The 14315-nt window shown below is 46.9% G+C and overlaps 1 protein-coding gene across 4 annotated transcripts in view; it reads left to right on the forward strand.

Moving 5' to 3' along the window:
- CACNA1H (calcium voltage-gated channel subunit alpha1 H) overlaps window positions 1–14315 on the forward strand; it is a 480991-nt gene that overhangs the window by 409134 nt on the left and 57542 nt on the right. For all 4 annotated transcript variants that reach the window (XM_038418997.2, XM_038419000.2, XM_038418999.2 and 1 more), the window contains exons 17-24: window positions 1010–1450; window positions 3696–3796; window positions 4379–4502; window positions 4643–4711; window positions 4879–5063; window positions 11484–11610; window positions 11929–12054; window positions 13540–13629. In XM_038418997.2, the coding sequence (XP_038274925.1) occupies window positions 1010–1450; window positions 3696–3796; window positions 4379–4502; window positions 4643–4711; window positions 4879–5063; window positions 11484–11610; window positions 11929–12054; window positions 13540–13629 (1263 nt within the window). The remainder of the gene's footprint in view (window positions 1–1009; window positions 1451–3695; window positions 3797–4378; window positions 4503–4642; window positions 4712–4878; window positions 5064–11483; window positions 11611–11928; window positions 12055–13539; window positions 13630–14315) is intronic.

A 14315-nucleotide genomic window follows, 5' to 3' on the forward strand; every position in this document is an offset into this window, starting at 1 on the left:
GCAGGCCCTTAGGAACCGGTTGTGTGATATTTTTTTTTTTTTTACTGTGACACACAAGTATGTATCTCCAGTGACTGATCCCAGCCCTGCCATCAAGTTGGTGTGGAGCAGTGCCACTGTAACTGATTTCTCTGAAAAACAGGACTACGTAATGTGGCCTATAAAAGGGCACTGTGACCCCAAGAGGGGATTCCATAAAATCCTCCTTGGCTGGGCTCCTCTGCTTTCTGTGAGATTCATGGATCTGGAGCAGATGTGGAGCCAGCCTTGAGTTTTCATTAGTTGTGCCCAGTTTACATGGGGAATATGTTTTAAGACAAGTGATGTGCTACTGTACAGCACTGACTCAGGTATGTGGACTCAGACCCCAGGCCATACTGCACTGAGTGTAATTTGGAGGGGGGGAAATCAATAGCTTTTGTGAGCATTAAGAAAAGGAGTACTTGTGGCACCTTAGAGACTAACAAATTTATTAGAGCATAAGCTTTCGTGAGCTACAGCTCACTTCATCGGATGCATTTTGTGAGCATTGTAATTCTGGAAAAGGGGAAGTCCTATGAAAGCCTTCTTGGATCCTTTGTAATGTGGCTGGCGTGCACAGGCAGGACCCTGTGTGATTAAAACCTACGTGGGATTCAAGAATCCTGCACTGCGAAAGGTTCTAACCATGCTGAGGGTGCACTTTAAAGGGACGCCTTCGATGTGGGTTCACCTGGGTACCTAGGTATGAGGGAGTCAAGGAGATGAGAGAGATTGCGGAAAAGCACTCAACTGGAACACCAGCATTCCCAGTGTGGGCCCCTATCCAGCAGCATGAATTACCTGTCTTAACCCTTAACAACACCTGCAATGTACCCTGTCTGTTCTTCTTAATTCAATGACTGTCTTGTCTCTGGAGCCACCTAGCAGTTTGTGCCATAACTTCTGGGCTAAATTCCTTTCCCTCTGAGCCATTTCCTTCCCTCCTTTGGTTGAGGGTGAAATCTCATGTGTTTTTCCCATCTCTCAGTCCAGCCTCCGCAGCTCGCCGTGTGCAAACTGGGGACCCAACAGCAACTGGGGAAGCCGACGCTCAAGCTGGAACAGCCTTGGCAGGGCCCCAAGCCTCAAGAAGAAGAGCCAGTCTGGGGAAAGAGAGTCCTTGCTCTCTGGGGAGGGGAAAGGGAGCACGGATGATGACTCCGATGATGCCAAGTCCAGCACTGTCAGCAGAGCCACCCTGCACCGCCGGGCGGAGTCCCTGGATTACAGAAGCTCCTTGGACTTGCCTGAGCTTCTCCAGCTCCCCACTATGCGCCACTCCCTCAGCATCAACCCCCTGGCCGTGCTGCCCACAGAATACCAGGACTGCAATGGCAAAATGGTACATGTGCCCGGCGAGTTCTTCCTGCGCATCGACAGCCACAAGGACGACCCCTTGGACTACGACTACGACGACGACATGGACGACGTAAGTTGCCCTGGGGATTGGGCAGCTCTGGGGATAAGGGAGCCTTTCCCCTGTAAGGTGTTTGTTCAAATCCTGGGCAAAGTTGTTGCCACCTACTGGCTGGTGTAGATGAAAGAGTCCAGTTCCTAGTGAATTGGCATCCACTTCCCAAAGAGTTTTGTTTGCAAACAGGGGGGTTCTGTCACTGTCTGATCTGTAGGCAAAGCAAAGTGTCCAGGCGATGGGCATTCACCTGGGTGAACTACAGTCCCCCTGGCTGTGGTTGACACCCATCTCCGGACGCCCTCCCAAACATTACTTGTTGTGATCTCAACCAAATTTCACCCCAGGCACCCTCTGTCACTGGCTTGCTAGAAATGCAGAACCCGGTCCCCTAGGCTCCTTGAAAGCCTGGGGCCTCCCTTGGGCTTGCTGTCAATTTCAGGCCCTTCCCCCACCCCGCTTCCTGTGAAACATGAGTTCTTTCCCAAGCATGCTCTGAAATGTGGAGCCCTTTTCCTCTGGGCTTGCCCCAATCTACCCATTCACTTTGAAATAGAGGGGAAAAAACCCCTGTCCTCTAGGCTCAGTCAGCCACACAGATCCTTCTCTAGGCTCAGTGCAGTGTGAGGCTGTTGGCTCCCTGTGAAACACTGCTTTTCCCCTCCCCAGCTCAGTCCCACGTGCAGAGCCCCAAGCCCCCCGGGTTTGCCCTGAACCACTCGCCAACTTTGGCCACCTTACAGCAAGTCTGGGCTCTCCAGGGAAGCATCACACATCTCAGTGCACAGGCCCCTCAGCATACAGCCCTCTTTCCCCCTGGGTTCTCTGCACCGCAAGCACTATCTTGCCTGTCAGCTCTTCTGGACCTGCTGTATCTGTTCTTCCAACTTCCAGAAAGTTCCACCTCCCAAGGAAAGAGGAGGTGATGTGTGGCATGTCCTGGCTTGGTGGGTCTTCCAGAACAGCTTGCAGAGCCCTTTGCAAGAGCAGCATTAACCCAGCTGCTCTCCAGCACCAAACTGAGAGCCCTGGACATTGTTAACCCTCCACTGTGACCTCTCCAGGGCCTGATTCCTGTTTCAGGGACTTTGCTCCAGAGCTTCTGTGAAGGGAGGCTAAAGCTCAAAGGAGTCCAGTCACTGCTGACACCCGGGTTGAGTTTTCAGATTGTAGTCACAACGCTGCAGTCAGACTTATCTCCAAAAGAGAAAAACTAGCCTCATGTCAGCCAGCATGAAGGGTCAGCACATAAACCGGTGTTGATGTAATTACAGTGACGCAGTTAGGTCACTTTTCAGAGTAGCAGCCGTGTTAGTCTGTATTCGCAAAAAGAAAAGGAGTACTTGTGGCACCTTAGAGACTAACAAATTTATTAGAGCATAAGCTTTCGTGAGCTACAGCTCACTTCATCGGATGCATTTGGTGGAAAAAAAAAAAAAAAAAAAGTTAGGTCACTGAGGCACAACATTTTGGTATTGCAAAAAACAAAACAGGATTTTCAATACCTCTGAATAGGGGAGTTTACACGGGTGCTCAAAAAATTCATAGACCCGGGGGGATTAAATTCATTAATTAATAAGCACTTAGTGCAACGCCTTGAAGCTTGGAAGCCCCTCAATCCGTATGTCTGGTGGGAAGATAAAGACACAAAATATGACTGGATTGGTTTCAAGTGCAGTGAGCATCCCTCTCCCCCCCCCAGCTCCCGCTCACTTTGGGAGGAGTTTTGAGGGAGTAAGGACTTCAAGGTTTGGCCATGTATGTAGGGTTCATGGAAGCTTCCTTTCCTCGTGCGGAGAAAGAGAGTTAGATCTTTACCATCCTGCATCAGTCCCAATCCTAGCTGCTGGTCTGAGCATCAAATTGCCCTGTAACAAGGCTTCATTCTACCTTTGGCTGCACTTGTACAGTACATCCCATGTTGTGCAGCTCTTATTCACTTCCCTGCGAGCCTGATGGGAGGGTAGGAAAGATGGTGTTTTGGATAGGGCATTGGACTGGGACACAGGGAAATCTGAGCGCAATTCCTGGCATAGCCACAGGCTCCATATGGACATCTGGCACGTCACTTTACTGTGATGATGGGGGCCATATAAGGACACAGATAGGTCTTCATTTTCACAGCCAAATTCTAACACCGCCTTTTCCAGAAACCACCTGTAGAGCAAAGAATTCAGAGTGTTGCTTGAGAAGGGCAGAGGGACACTGTGGGCGAAAGAGCCGGGAAAACTAAAGAAAAGAGCAATTTCTTTGTTCTCTCCAGAGTTACTGCTACAGGATTCGTAAAGCCCTGGAGCCCTACAAACCGGAGTGGTGGAAGAATCACGAAGACTGGTCCCTCTACTTGTTTTCTCCTCAGAATCGGTAAGAAACCCTAGTCCACCGAGTGGGTTGGCAGCTGAAAACTGGGGCTTGGGAGAAGCTCATTCCATTGGGCAGGACGCACCCAGCCCCGATTGTGGGGGAAGAATTCTGTGAGGGAATCCTCGCAGGGCTTGTGTTTCTCTCTCCTAGCCATTTGAGTGCCTTTTACCACAGGAGGGGCTGTTCCAGACTCCAGTTTTAGTCAGCTCTTCAGTAGGCAAAACTCTCTGTTGGGGAAGGACTGAGTAAGGACATCCAAAGTCGGCCCCTTGTGCTCTAAGTAATGTTTCTGTGATAGGCAGAATCACTGGACAGGGCCGTCGACACCTTGGCAGGAAGCTGAGGTGACTTATTAATACAGCTACAATTATTATTGTTATTTCTTGTTTATTTCATTGATAATTAGTGTAGCAAACTGTGCACAGGGAAGGTCCTATCTCAGCACCCTAAGGTAGTTACCATCGAAGGTTTTAAAGGAGTCTCTCAGGAAAGGAAATCCCAGTCAGAGGGGTGAGTTCCAAGCTTGCTGACCCAGACTGGCTTCTGGCCATGACCTCTTCCTTTCTGCCCCTTTTCCCCCAGGATTCGAGCGATGTGCCAGAAGGTTATAGCCCACAAGATGTTTGACCATGTGGTTCTGGTCTTCATCTTTCTCAACTGCATCACCATTGCACTGGAGAGGCCCGATATTGACCCCCACAGCATGGTGAGCAGCCCCCCATCCCTTTTCCTGCACCCACAATAACTTTTCCCCAGCCACATTGGGGAAGGAACCTGCGGGATGGAGGATGCTGGGTTTCTGCTGTTTAAATGACTTGCCTCCTGCTGTTGATTTCTATTTTACAGGAGAGGATCTTTCTGAGTGTCTCCAATTACATCTTCACTGCAATCTTTGTTGTTGAGATGATGGTGAAGGTAATTATGTGTCTCCACTAAACCTGCCAACCACAATGAGGTCTGGCCTCTGTGGTCTGAGAGCTAAGATGAGCTGTATTTCACTGCACGTCAGTGTCTGTCATGTACAGCAAAAAAGCAAAAGGCATGAGGCCACAACTTAAATATCTTTCTCCTTCTGGTTCTAGGTCGTGGCCCTTGGCTTCTTCTCTGGGGAAAATACGTATCTCCAAAGTAGCTGGAATGTCCTGGATGGGATCCTGGTCTTTGTATCCATCATTGATATTATCGTCTCCATGGCGTCAGCAGGCGGGGCTAAGATTTTGGGCATCCTTCGAGTCTTAAGATTGCTGCGGACCTTGAGGCCTCTCCGGTACTTTCACACTGGGCAAAACGGATGTGTGGGGTTTGGGCTTGTCTTCATGGCAAGCTATTGGGCATCAAGCCATGGTGTGAATCTACAGTGGAAGTCCCAGCATACAGCTTGGCTACTGATACTTGAAAGCATAGTCAGCTAAGCCCCATTCCAGGACTACTTGTTGCAGTGTCCACCTGGGATGTTTCTGTGCAGCTAGCTGGTGTGCGGTAGATTCACACCTGGACTTGCCACACAGTAACTTGCCATGTAGGTGAGCCCTTTGTTTTGTTTTGATTAATCAAGAAGTTTGAAGGGAAAGACTTGATTCCTTAAGCTACTGAAACTCTTCTGAAGCAAAATATCCTCTTGAAGCTAGCGCTCATATAGTATGTTTCATCCATAGACCTCAAAGCGCTTCACAAAGGTGGTGAACATTGTTCCTCCTTTACAGGTGGGGAAAATGAGGCACGGGTTGATGAAGTGAGCTGATGAGAATTTTTTTTGCATCATGCCCGACAAAAACACATTCTCTTTCCCAAGAAATTTCTTTGGAAACAAGATAGGTGGCTCCAGAAACGTGTGGTCCTTAGGAAAAAGAGACGTTTGCCTCTTCCCATCACACTAGAAAGCAAGAAACAGTCTGGCCGGTTTCTACCTAAGCAATGGCTTTTGTGTATTTGCTAGTTATTTCCTAGGTGGCAAAGTGGTTGCATTAATGTTTTCATCTAATTTGTTGCTTCGGTACCCCAGTCTGTTTTATGAATTTGTCTTTACTGCTGCCCTCTTAGATTGCAATCTCTTCAGAGTAGAAACCATCTCTTTGTGTACTTAAAGCACTTAGCACAATGGAGCACTATCTTGGCTTGGCCATTTTAGGCAGTACCGTATTACACAATGGTTGAGGTGGATTCTCCATCATCAGCCATTTTAAACAGGAATGATTTGTGGGAAGTTCTATGGTCTGTCATGCAGGAGCTCAGACTGGATGACCACAATGGTCCCTTCTGGTCTTGGAACCTATGAAGAGTAATGGAAATCAGGACACAAATGATGTATGAACAAATATAAGGGACAGAATTGGGAAGAATTAGTTCCAGAGAATAATTCAACCTGCTGTATTCACAAAGAGCCCATAATTGACTCTGGTGTTACTTACATAAGTCTTGTGCATTGTTATTCGAGACTATTCAGTTTCTCTGTCACATTATTCATTGCTAGTTTAAGAGAACAAGAAACTACTTAAGCACTTCTCACTTAGAGGAAGTACAAACTGTCTGATGTTACCTATTGACTGGGTAGCCCCGGGCTTACAACATCTACCTTTTATCCTCTATCCCTTCTTCACACATCTCTATTTGCCTAGATTTTCAGCCTCCTGGGCATTAAAGTGTTAACTTAGCCATGCAAAATGAAGCTACCATCAAGGATCCTGCACCACTCTCTTAAAAAGCTTTGACATTTTTCAACTGAAACATTCAGCCTCCTGGAAAAACTTCCCAGGATTTGTGGTGCTGTTTGGGCACAAACACATTTCTCAGACCCACCCAGGAGATCCTTTCTCTAGTCACTCACATGGAAAAGAAAAACATCCAAACTTTCTGTGCTGCTGTAAACGATGCCTCAGGATCCACTGCTGGGCTCCTCTGCAAATAGAAGGCAATCAGTGCTGCTCATTAATTTTGTTATGGAGCTGTCGACCACAAATCCCTTTTGTCTCTGAGTCAGTTCCCGGACTGTTTAGGTAGGAAACAACCCCCCTCATATGATAGAACAGCCTTCCCCTTTATAAATGACATCTTGTGGTTCAATCCTTCAAAAGATGCTGGGCACCATCGGCCCAAGGCAGCAAAGCACTTAAGCCTGTGCTTAACTAAGTGCTTGAATGGTCCCACTGACAGCAAGTTGAACATGTGCTTAAGTGCGTGGCTGGATTGGGGCCAGGGTGCTCAGCAGGATTGAGCCCTTGGTTCATTAGCCTTCCTGAGCACTTCCAAAGATGGGGCATCTGAGTAACTTAGAAGATAGGTGTGTTCTAAAGGCCTGAGCCCAAGACTGCGAGCCACAGCTACAGTGTTCTTCAGAAGTCCATCACAAAGGGACTCTCTCAGTGGCCTCACTTAACCACCCTGTGCTTGAGTTTCTCCATCTATAAAACGGAGGCTAAGACTTGCTTTCCAGCAGTGCTGTGAGTTACTGTCTATAGGCTGCTAGAAAGATTTTACATGTTTGGTATTTGGGGGCAAAGTTCAGGCTTGGTATAAGTCCACTGAACGCAACATCTGCCATTCCAGATCAGACCAGTGGTTCAGTATCCTGTTTCTGATGGTGGCCAGTATTTCAGAGGAAGGTGCTAGAAACCCTTTAGTGGACAATTGGGAGACAGTCCGGCGGAGGGCAACGAAAATAATTAGGTGTCTGGGGCACGTGACTTACGAGGAGAGGCTGAGGGAACTGGGCTTGTTTAGTCCGCAGAAGAGAAGAGTGAGGGGGGATTTGATAGCAGCCTTCAGCTACCTGAAGGGGGGTTCCAAAGAGGATGGAGCTAGGCTGTTCTCAGTGGTGGCAGATGACAGAACAAGGAGCAATGGTCTCAAGTTGCAGTGGGGGAGGTCTAGGTTGGATATTAGGAAACACTGTTTCACTAGGAGGGTGGTGAAGCACTGGAATGGGTTACCTAGGGAGGTGGTGGAATCTCCATCCTTAGAGGTTTGTAAGGCCCAGCTTGACAAAGCCCTAGCTGGGATAATTTAGTTGGTGTTGGTCCTGCTTTGAGCAGGGGATTGGACTAGATGATCTCCTGAGCCTCACCCTCTTCCAACCCTAATCTTCTATGATTTTATGAAACAACCTGCCCATAGGAGATATTCCTTCCTAACCTTCATCAGCTAGTGAGACTGGCTTGTGCCCTGCAGCAGGAGGGTTTATATCCCTTATACATTTTTATCCTATCTAATAAAAAGAAAAGGAGTACTTGTGGCACCTTAGAGACTAACAAATTTATTAGAGCATAAGCTTTCGTGAGCTACAGCTCACTTCATCGGATGCATTTGGTGGAAAAAACAGAGGAGAGATTTATATACACACACACAGAGAACATGAAACAATGGGTTTATCATACACACTGTAAGGAGATTTCAGAGTAGCAGCCGTGTTAGTCTGTATTCGCAAAAAGAAAAGGAGTACTTGTGGCACCTTAGAGACTAACAAATTTATTAGAGCATAAGCTTTCGTGAGCTACAGCTCACTTCATCGGATGCAATAATAAATTTGTTAGTCTCTAAGGTGCCACAAGTACTCCTTTTCTTTTTACTGTAAGGAGAGTGATCACTTAAGATAAGCCATCACCAACAGCAGGGGGGGGAAGGAGGAAAATCTTCCATGGTGACAAGCAGGTAGGCTAATTCCAGCAGTTAACAAGAATATCAGAGGAACAGTGGGGGGTGGGGTGGGAGGGAGAAATACCATGGGGAAATAGTTTTACTTTGTGTAATGACTCATCCATTCCCAGTCTCTATTCAAGCCTAAGTTAATTGTATCCAGTTTGCAAATTAATTCCAATTCAGCAGTCTCTCGTTGGAGTCTGTTTTTGAAGCTTTTTTGTTGAAGGATAGCCACTCTTAGGTCTGTGATCGAGTGACCAGAGAGATTGAAGTGTTCTCCAACTGGTTTTTGAATGTTATAATTCTTGACGTCTGATTTCTGTCCATTCATTCTTTTACGTAGAGACTGTCCAGTTTGGCCAATGTACATGGCAGAGGGGCATTGCTGGCACATGATGGCATATATCACATTGGTAGATGCGCAGGCGAACGAGCCTCTGATAGTGTGGCTGATGTGATTAGGCCCTATGATGGTATCCCCTGAATAGATATGTGGACAGAGTTGGCAACGGGCTTTGTTGCAAGGATAGGTTCCTGGGTTAGTGGTTCTGTTGTGTGGTGTGTGGTTGCTGGTGAGTATTTGCTTCAGATTGGGGGGCTGTCTGTAAGCAAGGACTGGTCTGTCTCCCAAGATCTGAGAGAGCGATGGCTCGTCCTTCAGGATAGGTTGTAGATCCTTGATGATGCGTTGGAGAGGTTTTAGTTGGGGGCTGAAGGTGATGGCTAGTGGCGTTCTGTTATTTTCTTTGTTGGGCCTGTCCTGTAGTAGGTGACTTCTGGGTACTCTTCTGGCTCTGTCAATCTGTTTCTTCACTTCAGCAGGTGGGTACTGTAGTTGTAGGAATGCATGATAGAGATCTTGTAGGTGTTTGTCTCTGTCTGAGGGGTTGGAGCAAATGCGGTTATATCGTAGCGCTTGGCTGTAGACAATGGATCGAGTGGTATGATCTGGATGAAAGCTAGAGGCATGTAGGTAGGAATAGCGGTCAGTAGGTTTCCGATATAGGGTGGTGTTTATGTGACCATCGCTTATTAGCACCGTAGTGTCCAGGAAGTGGATCTCTTGTGTGGACTGGTCCAGGCTGAGGTTGATGGTGGGATGGAAATTGTTGAAATCATGGTGGAATTCCTCAAGAGCTTCTTTTCCATGGGTCCAGATGATGAAGATGTCATCAATGTAGCGCAAGTAGAGTAGGGGCATTAGGGGACGAGAGCTGAGGAAGCATTGTTCTAAGTCAGCCATAAAAATGTTGGCATACTGTGGGGCCATGCGGGTACCCATTGCAGTGCCGCTGATTTGAAGGTATACATTGTCCCCAAATGTGAAATAGTTATGGGTGAGGACAAAGTCACAAAGTTCAGCCACCAGGTTAGCCGTGACAGTATCGGGGATACTATTCCTGATGGCTTGTAGTCCATCTTTGTGTGGAAGGTTGGTGTAGAGGCTTCTACATCCATAGTGGCTAGGATGGTGTTTTTAGGAAGATCACCAATGGACTGTAGTTTCCTCAGGAAATCGGTGGTGTCTCGAGATAGCTGGGAGTGCTGGTAACGTAGGGCCTGAGGAGGGAGTCTACATAGCCAGACAATCCTGCTGTCAGGGTGCCAGTGCCTGAGATGATGGGGCGTCCAGGATTTCCAGGTTTATGGATCTTGGGTAGCAGATAGAATACCCCAGGTCGGGGCTCCAGGGGTGTGTCTGTGCGGATTTGTTCTTGTGCTTTTTCAGGGAGTTTCTTGACCAATGCTGTAGTTTCTTTTGGTAACTCTCAGTGGGATCAGAGGGTAATGGCTTGTAGAAAGTGGTGTTGGAGAGCTGCCTAGTAGCCTCTTGTTCATACTCCGACCTATTCATGATGACGACAGCACCTCCTTTGTCAGCCTTTTTGATTATGATGTCAGAGTTGTTTCTGAGGCTGTGGATGGCACTGTGTTCTGCATGGGTGTGGTTATGGGGTAAGTGATGCTGCTTTTCCACAATTTCAGCTCGTGCACATCGGCGGAAGCAGTCTATGTAGAAATCCAGGCTGCTGTTTCGACCTTCAGGAGGAGTCCACCCAGAATCCTTCTTTTTGTAGTGTTGGCAGGAAGGTCTCTGTGGGTTAATATGTTGGTCAGAGGTGTGTTGGAAATATTCCTTGAGTCTGAGATGTCGAAAATAGGATTCTAGGTCACCACAGAACTGTATCCTATCTAATGTAACTGTGAATGTTCTCATTGTCTATATAAATGTCTAATCAGCTCTGAGGCCTTGCTACACATTTGATCTCAGTGAAATCTTGTGGCAGACAGTCCCACAGGTTTAATTATGCGTTGTGTAAATTAAGTACTTCCTTTTTGGTTTTCAGTTTCAACTTCACCCCCTCTCTGTCTGTTATGAGAGGGTAAATTGGAGCATGCAACTGACTCTATACCCAAGGCACCATGCATAATGTTGTTATGCAGCCTCGTTATTTTTTTTAATTGCCGCACAACTGTATTCTAAGTTATTTAAAAATAAAGGCCTGATTCTCATCTACACTAAGGCCCTTTAAAGTACACTTGCACTCTTTTTAAGGCCCCTTTACAGTACAAGAATGGTGAGAGGTGGCCGTAGTGTAAATGAACACCAGGCCCGATGTTTCCAGCTCTCACAAGTGCAAAGAGAACTTTCAAAGTGTGAGCCAAATGCAGCCGATGCAGAGACATCTGCCTGAGTGTGCAAAGAACCCTAAATACTAGCCCTGAGAGAAGGGCATGTCCGTGAACACTTATCTATTTCACAGGGGTGTGGTGAGGCTTAATTAATTAACACCTGTAGAGCGCTTTGAAATCAATTGATGAAAGGAGATATAGAATAGTATAGCGTAACATACTATATGATAGGGTACCATACCAATACGTATGGGGGGTAAAGAAGGGTTATATCAGCCTGACTGCCCTCAAGGAGGAGGAGGAAGAATAAAGATGGGATAAATGGGGGATGGACTAGATGGCCCTGGTGTTCCCTTCTAATTCTGTGGTTGTATGAGTCTAGGATGAGTGCCTAGCTTTGTTCTGCTGTTTTTTTCCCTAGAGTCATCAGCAGAGCCCCAGGTCTAAAACTGGTGGTGGAGACCCTGATATCATCCCTGAGGCCTATTGGAAATATTGTGCTTATCTGCTGCGCTTTCTTCATTATTTTCGGGATCTTAGGGGTTCAGGTAAGTCTCTCCCTCTGTAACCAAGCACTCATTCAGAAAGTCCCTTCTTGCCCCAACAAGACAGAGAGGTCATTCAGAATAGGCTTTCCCCTGCTGGGTGAGGCAAGCCACTCCGATCCCTCCAGGGACCCGAAATCCTCTTAACCCAACAGAGGGGCTTCAGGCTTTTGTGCCTGAAGAGGGGTTCCTCAGCTGCAGGGACAAGGGAAGGAATCCCAAATTCCAACCAAGGCAAGCAATGATCTGTCCTTGGAACAGAACAAAGTGCCCATGCCAGGCTTCCCAAGATACTTTTTCCCCCCTCCTCTTCAATTTCAGCTTTTTAAGGGCAAGTTCTACTACTGCGAAGGACCAGACACCAAAAACATCTCCACTAAAGCTGACTGCACTAGCGTGCACTACAGATGGGTCCGGCGGAAGTACAACTTCGACAATTTAGGGCAGGTAAAGTAGTTCTTGTTCCGAGAGGTTTCTGTGTCATTGTCTGATGGGCTCTTCCGAATGCGTCCCGCTCCAACACTGAACTTCCAGCCATCTCATCGCCAGGTCCCCCGTTTAGGTTTCGATTATTTAAAGGTTTAATGAAACCCAGGAGCTGAGAGTCTGGTCCCATTACTCACATTGAGTAGTGCCGTTACTTCAGGTCACCACTCCTCGTATAAGGTACTTTTCTGCAGAATAAGGGGATTGCAATCTGGCCCCCAATGTGAAATAATACCTTGTTCTTGTTATTGTTTTTAAATTTAATCAGATTTTTGTGTGTTTCAGTGGCATGTGCAAAATAAATAACAGCACTGAGCAAAACTACACCTAACTCACAGGTCAGTTTGTGTTATGTAGGCCCTGGTGGGATCCACAGAAGATGTGAGACTGTTTCACCCATGGGCTCTTTAATTCAAGCATTAGCAGTTGATGCTTTAGCTCTGGAGGTCCCTGGTTCAGTCTCCACTGTGTTGAGCCAGATGATGGCTGTCATATGCTCTGAGCTATGTGATTGTCACAATCAATAGCATGACCTCACATTTTCACTCATGCAGCATTGCCAACTCTTGTGATTTTTATCATGAGTCTTGTTCTGGAACTGCCTTCCAATGGGAACAGTGGGGGCAAACAACCTCACTCGCTTCAAGAGGGCACGTGACAAAATTATGAATGGGATTATATTACAGGGTTGCCTATAATAGACGGGGACTGTGCTCCGTGACTCAGGTGTCCCTTCCAGTCCGATTTCCTGTGGTCCTTAAAGCCCCAGCACCTGGAGTCAGTTAATTGTGTGAGAATCTCACCTTTCATTTTTTAGAATAATTAGTTTCTAACCTTCTTCGTGTTTGCAAAGAAAAACTTGAAAAAAATTACCCCCTCCAAATTTTTGTGCACTTGGTATTGGCGATGCTGCCAATGTAGCTGAGCAGAACCTGTGTTATAAGTACATGAATTAATCTGAGTGGAACTAAAAATGAAGCTAACCAGTCAGCTTTCGATGTCCAAACTCCATTAAATGCAAAAACCAAACCAATAGCTTAAATGGTTAAAATCACAGTTAACCCCATTTTAAAAAATTATATCCATTGTGTTATGAATTATGAATTGTTTTAGCAGGTCATTTGACTCTTCTTGGTTTGTATTCCCTCTTTGAGGCTTGAAATTCATTGTGTTCCCAAATCAATGTCGTCTGCGAATGTTGATTGTTTTTCTCCCCTATGTACTTAAGTATATAGGGGAGAAAGTACATAGCATGTACTTAAGGCAGAGGAAACTGACATGACTAAGTAATTCTGCCATTTCTCTTTGGTTCCTATGGCCCTACCTTTCCACTGCTAGTCTGAGAAACTCAAAGAGCAAATGAGTCCACCCCTTCCTCCCTTAAAAAGACCAAAGGGAGGTGAATAGCAGCAGGGCTGATCTGTATATTATTGCTTTTCTTTGCAGGCTCTGATGTCCTTGTTTGTACTCTCATCCAAAGACGGCTGGGTGAACATCATGTATAATGGCCTGGATGCTGTGGGCATTGACCAGCAGGTAGAAACAAAAGACCTCAAAAAGTTTTATAAGTTTAGTGTTCGTGGTCTGGATCACTGTGCACAGATCACAGCTGTTAATGGATCTGAGTAACCCTCCCAGGCGCTCTGCTATGGCGCCGATTCCAGTAGGAGGCTTCAAAGCAGCAGCATGGACCTGAACAGCCTGGGAGCCACAGCTGAGCACTGATGAGCACTTCAATCAGGGCTCAGTTGTCCCCTGGATGCCATCTGGGTGTGATGGGTGTAATGGGGCCCTAGTTCAGCAGATGTCTCCAGAAGGAATTCTGGGAATCTCAGCTAGAATTCTTCCTAGAGGTCCCAACCTCCTCAGCATGGCAGCTAACCATCCCTTTAAAAAGCTACAGCATACTCCCCACTCTGTGCCTGGACAGCTTGGGTGCCTGGAGTACAGCCATGGCCCCACCATCACCGCAACCTTCCCTACGCTCTTTCAGGCCCTGAGTGTCCATGGAGCCACTAAGAGGGAGCAGGGTCTACATCCTCCAGTGGGACTCTGGGCAGCCCCTATGCAGCAAGGTGGGGAAGGATGCTCTTTGTGTACCTATGCAGGGGCTGATCAGAATCTTGCTCCTACTCAGAAATGATTGCAGTGGCCCATATAGTGCAACTTTTGCCAGTGACATGGAGCCTGTCAAAATGGAAATGTTTTAGAAGATAGAACCC

This window comes from Dermochelys coriacea, chromosome 10 (assembly GCF_009764565.3).
Source record: "Dermochelys coriacea isolate rDerCor1 chromosome 10, rDerCor1.pri.v4, whole genome shotgun sequence".
Taxonomy (NCBI): domain Eukaryota; kingdom Metazoa; phylum Chordata; order Testudines; family Dermochelyidae; genus Dermochelys; species Dermochelys coriacea.